Below are 6,087 nucleotides of genomic sequence, written 5' to 3'. Positions count from 1 at the left end.
TAGTTACAGTATTTAACATTTTTACTACCAAATTCATTAGTGCTTTGTTGGCTCTTATCTATGAAAATAGAGACATAGTTATTACTGAAGCATTTTGTAAACCCCATCAACCACAGTTCGTTTACTTACTCATTAGCCGGTATTTTCTTTTTTCTAGTCTCATCACTGTTCCTGGATTGGATTGAAATGAATAGGTTTAGTCAAAGAAAAAACATCAGTACAACCGACAGTACCATCATGCTTTTACATGCTGTTGCCTCCACTGTTACTTAGAGATGGCAACTACGATTCATATTTTTTTCCACTGAAATATTCTTACACTGTAGAGAAAAAGTTCTGTAGTAAGAATTTGCAAAGCCACATTCTAAATTTTTTTACAAGGTGCCACGAGTGTTGATCTTTAATTCCAGGGAAATATAAAAAGTAGCTTCTCACATCATAATAATATAATAATAAATATATAAAGATATACATTTTAAATAAACTTTAAGGTGTAAAAAAAATGGTACCAGGCTTTACAGCTCAGTGATTGGCCAGATGCCTCATGTCCTCTGTGTACCTTTTAAAGACATTACTGTAACCCCTGTTCAGTCTAAAATCAGTCGTTATAAGTCGCCCATGTGACAAATATCCCCCTTTTTTATGCACAATTTAGAAAATGATAATCTCCTAAATCAAATAGCATCTGCTCTTAAACTCTTTTGAATGCAGCTCTGATACTGGTTTGTTCTGAAGATCTGTCCAAAGCCTCAACATCAATCTTTGGAATAGGGACTCAAATTTACAGATGAGCAAACATACTGTAGTAGAAAATGTAGGCTTTTTCTGAACTGCTTTTTGAATTGTACTGTTTTGTTTTGTATGCACTCATTTTTAAAAGATAAATATAGATATGTGATATCAGTGTAATTAGAACCTGAATCATCAGTTTAGTGCTTTCGATCAAGCTATAATTTGTCACGGTTGCATCAACCAAAACAAGATGATAAACAAAAGACCTGCTGATATGATACATTATAGAAAAGTTCCTGATGACATCATTGAGCCTTTTCTTTTTTAACACAAGACATAGAATAAAATCCCTGAAGAGTTTCTTGTGTGTTGAGAGATGGAGAGTTGATTTTATATTTGCTTGATGCCACATGTTCCTTATAACTGCAGGTAAAAAAAAAAAAAAAGGCACTTTGATTATCTTAATTGAGGCAACCCCGAGTTAAGTAGCTACTTTTATTTAATTATCATCTTGAAACGATAACTTAAATATCTCCTCATCCCAAAATAACCAGTGAAACGCCTCTAGATGTTATCGGTGACTGATCAGCATGATAAAACACACGAGGCAGCTGGTGCGTCTTTTAATTCTTACATTTACACCTCCCTCAACAAATGTTTAGCATAATAACTCCTCTGGTTCGCTCAAGTCCAAATTCACCTGTTGAACCTTATATCTGTCACGTTATGGTACCTCAACTGACTGCATCTCTTTGTCAGCCTCCCTCTCTCTTAAGGATTCATTAGTCCCTATAGACTCCAGCAGCCTAAACATATTGCACCATTCAGCTGGTACTTATGTGTCATCTGTTATCTATTGGACTGGTGTTTCTGGTGAGCATATGAATGATAATCAGGCCTTTGTGCGTCCATAGAGGTGCAGCGGGATCTGCAGTCTGTGATGTTGCCTCAGGGGGAGATTAGGAGGGGCAGCCGGCCCTCTGTGTCACGTTGACAGTCACAGCGCCCATCCACGGCTGGGCCAAACCCCACTGGGACCTTAAATCCTGTTACACTGTCAGCTAAAACCATCATTTGTATTAGAGATGTGTGGGTGTTTAAGTGTGTGTACATATTAAGTGAGGGGGGATAGTGTCTTAAACTATGAATTATTCATACCAAAAAGAAAAGGAGATATTGACTACATCTCCATAAACAGACTGCTCTCTTTATGTCATCAGGCACGAGATCTTTGGGTATAATTGCATAAAAGCCCCTGAAAATGTGCTTCTCCAACAGCACAGCAGGCACTGGTCAGCGTTATCATCAGGGATGAATTTGAGTGATGGCAATTGTTCCAACTTAATATCTTATAAATAATTTACTATTTCAGGGGCAATGCTTTCCCCCCTATCAAACAGTAACGTTAAGAAGCTTTGCCAACCCACAGCTGTATGCTAGTTACTGAGCACATGAAGCTATGCTGAATATAGTCTGGGTCATTGGTTTGTGAGAGAAAAACACAGATATGGATGTGATGATGCATGAACCTATAAGTGGCTATAGATGTCTATTTTTTTTTTTTTTTTTAGTTTGAAAGTAGTGCAAAAAAATGTAATAGAGTTGTTATAATGTGAGTGGGCTATTTCCCTCGATTATTTATCTCAGTAACAAGTGATTATGGAGAATGAGATTCTTTGCACTTCTGGCCCGCGCCTCCAGAGGGAGGTCAAAACTATTTGTCAGTCTCCAGTTGGGATTGCAAATTAGGATGAGCCTCCCTGCGTGACGACCCATGAAACCTCTATTCCTATCCACGGGGTGACTGCTATACATAATTTGAAAATTAGGGCCTTTGATAACATCTTTATGTTGAGCAATGCATCAAGCTGCCACCGCACACAGCCTCTCCACCGCTGTAAAAAAAGAAAAGGAAAAAAAAAAGCTGCAGGTTTGAAACATAATTCATTTTTAAATCTGAGACTGCACATGTTCCACCCTCCTGTGAATAGCCGTGCTTTTAACGCAGGATGAAAACATGTCATTAAGTTATTACCTCATTAAGAATATGAATAAAAGCGATAGATTTGTATTTACAGGTTGCAGAAAGCAAGATTGCAGCAAGATTGACGGACTAGTTAATGGCTCATTCCCTGGCAGGAAATGAAAAGATAGACTAATAGACACAAAAAACGAAAATGAAAATGGCTCTGGCAGATATATTAACAGGGTTTTGTCCGAATAACTAGATCCCGTCAAAGGGTTTAACTGCTCCTAATTTGTGCCTACTTTAATGGCGCAGGCTAATTACAGGTCCGGGCTTTATGGAAGATTAGTGGTGTGAAGCTGAGCACATTAGGGCCTATTTTATGAGCACAAACACGGATAGCATCACACCGTCATGTGGACATGTGGAGCCCAGCAGCTCATTCGCCTGAGGACAGTTTATTTACTTGAACTAGATGACATGTTAACAGTAAACAGACATGGGAGAAGTACATGTTGGTTTCTATAAAAACCAAACTTCACACCTAAATTATAAAGCAAAACACAAGTTGTGTGTGCAGTTACCTTCACTGAGAACTCATTCGACAGTCATTTCTCTAACACTGGGTCCAGCTGGGTCTCTCTCTCTCTGTCTGTGTCTGTGTGTGTGTGTGTGTGTGTTGGCTCATTTTAAGATGTTAGCCAGTTAATAAACAAACTCACTTCCGTGTTTGTCTGCTGCTGTTATAGGAAGAGAAAACAAGAAACTCCAAGAGGAAGAGAAATCACATTCCACTATTTACTCACACATTACGGGTCCCGTCGCTTTGAAGGTCTTGTTCAGAAAGCCTTAAAGTGAAAGAAAATGTTTTCCTATTACTTAATTCAATCAGAGCGCGAGGCGGGGGCTTCACGCGCCGCGCACTGGGCTCCTCTATGACAGAGTCGCCTTTGTTGCGTCTATCCGCCGCTGTCACACACTTTAATTCGACTCTCTTTCTCTCTCATTGAAAACCCTCCACAATGACATTCAATAAGGGCCGCAGAGTGAAAACCTGGTTATTTTTACATATTCTTTCCCCCCGACTCGGCAGGGGCCCGAGCAAAGGAATTAATCACTGCTCTTTAACAGCGCTGCCTCCAGGCGATGACTTGTCCCTGTTTTGTGCCCAGAAATGACACATTAACCTTAAAATGGATCTGTGCATAAACTTTACATTCAGCTGTTGCGTTCGTGTTTGCGGTCAGGGAAGTGGCCACACGAGCACGTTGGGATGTAATGGATAACACACGAATAATAAACACACAGTTACATAAAGCAAAAAAATGAACAAGTTTGCATTCGCATGTTTAGTTAAAGAGGGAAAACGCCACATTCAGCCCTTAAATAACATGGTTGCACCTTCTCATATTTTCAATTGGGAAACGATTCTCTAATTTACCTGTTGTTATAAGCAGCCTATAGGAAATGCACATTAACACTTGTGCATCTTTCTAAAAGTTTCCACGCGTGTTTCTGCCTCTCGCCCTGGTAACACACACTCGGCTAAGTCTCTAACTTCTACACCTAATAGGCTGCTTAATGTCTAAAACAAAACTTGAATGCGCACGCTGGCTTTCTGAATGTGACAGAAACGTTTTCTCTCGCAAATTTAAGCTGTGCTCTATGATAAAATGAGAGTGATGATAAAAGGGAGAATGGGCAGTGCCGCCTCTTGCGGCGTGGGTGGGGCTGACAAGAATAGACTACATTATGCAGTTCATTTAGTTAACAAGTGAAATAATGGGGAAGCGTGCAGTGGGAATGCCGAGAGAAAGGCACAAAACCCTATTGAGAGCTCTCGGCCGCTTACAGCGTAACCGTCACATGGCCGAACCGAGTCCACGGCGACTATTTAAGGAGCTGCTGTGCGCCTTCAGCACCACTTCGCTGTCCACCGTCCAGAGGAGAGCAGCAGGCTGACAACACGAGCGACACAACGACGCGCACGGCTTTCACTGAAACCACAGCCGAGCAACAAGTTTTTTTTGCAAACATGCCGAGGTCTTTTCTCGTGGATTCCTTGATTTTAAGGGAGGCCAATGACAAAGGGAATGAGAACAACCCACCTTTATTCCCGTACGCCGTGCACTCGCCGCACCACCCGCACCACGGGCTGCCGGGCTCCTGCCACTCCAGGAAAGCCGGGCTGCTGTGCTTCTGCCCGCTGTGCATGACCGCGTCCCAGCTCCATCCGTCCCCACCGACGCTGCCGCTCCTCAAGGCGTCCTTCCCTCCCTTCAGCTCACAGTACTGCCACTCAGCTCTGTCGAGGCAACACTCGTCCAACAGCGTCAACCTCAGCCACGCACCGGGGATATACCAAGCTGCGTACTCGGTCCCAGACCCGCGGCAGTTCCACTGCATCTCCATCGGTAAGTAGAGGCTGATTTCACCCCGCTTTACCGATGATTTATTCACTGCACAAAGCCACATTTAATATGTTTTCACAAAACCACAGTGGCTGACTTTCATTTTTATTTTCACAGAAAACAGCAGTGGCAAACTTCAGAGCAGTAAGCGCATGCGCACCGCCTTCACGAGCACACAACTTTTGGAGCTGGAGCGCGAGTTCACCTCCAACATGTACCTCTCCAGACTGAGGCGCATCGAGATCGCCACATACCTGAACTTGTCCGAGAAACAGGTGAAAATCTGGTTCCAGAACCGCAGAGTGAAGCACAAAAAGGAGGGAAAGAGCAGCGGCCAAAGGACTGGCTCACATAACTGCAAATGTTCATCCCTGTCGACGGCCAGATGCTCGGAGGAGGAAGACGATGACATTCCCATATCTCCATCCTCGTCCGAAAAGGAGGACGTGGACCTGTCCGTCTCCCCCTGAACTCACCCCCTGCCTTCACCTCTGAAAGACTTTGGTCCTCATGATTTTGAATACAGCCAAAAAAAAAGAGAGAGAGAGACTGATCCGCTTGTGTTCAGATGTTTGTACATAGACAGAGAATATTTAATCAGGGAGTTCCCCTGAATTATTGTATAGCTGTATACATGTTGTACGTTTTGTATGTAGTTTTTTTCTGAAAACGGTCCATTTGTTGTTGCCAATCCGATGAGTATGGTAGGCATATTTGTAAAGAGAAACCCAAATGATTAAAAAAAAAAACAATAGCAACATTGTTTATTGGTATTTTGGGGAAGACAGTATTTTGTATACATGATGAATACTGGTTAGATTCATTCTATGTGGATGGAACTGTGACTTAAATATGGAAAGCTGGGGACAAACTCCCTCACTGTCACACTGCTGAGATCACCCTGAAATTATATCTTCAGTGTAATTGAAAAATATTTATTTATTTAAAAATGTTGATACTTAAATAAAAATATTTCTG

General features: G+C 41.9%; 1 protein-coding gene across 1 annotated transcript; it reads left to right on the top strand.

Annotated features, from left to right (window-relative positions):
* Positions 1-4,673: 4,673 nt before the first annotated feature.
* On the top strand, positions 4,674-6,087 carry gsx1 (GS homeobox 1). The gene is made up of 2 exons (XM_085797963.1): positions 4,674-5,112; positions 5,227-6,087. The coding sequence occupies exons 1-2, from the start codon at positions 4,734-4,736 to the stop codon at positions 5,577-5,579; spliced, it is 732 nt and encodes a 243-aa protein (XP_085654089.1). The 5' UTR covers positions 4,674-4,733; the 3' UTR covers positions 5,580-6,087.

Source organism: Trachurus japonicus, chromosome 14 (genome assembly GCF_045865225.1).
Source record: "Trachurus japonicus isolate A0001 chromosome 14, Traja_1.0".
Lineage (NCBI taxonomy): Eukaryota > Metazoa > Chordata > Actinopteri > Carangiformes > Carangidae > Trachurus > Trachurus japonicus.
Note: the sequence above shows the minus strand (reverse complement) of the source record. Positions and strands in the feature narration are given on the sequence as shown.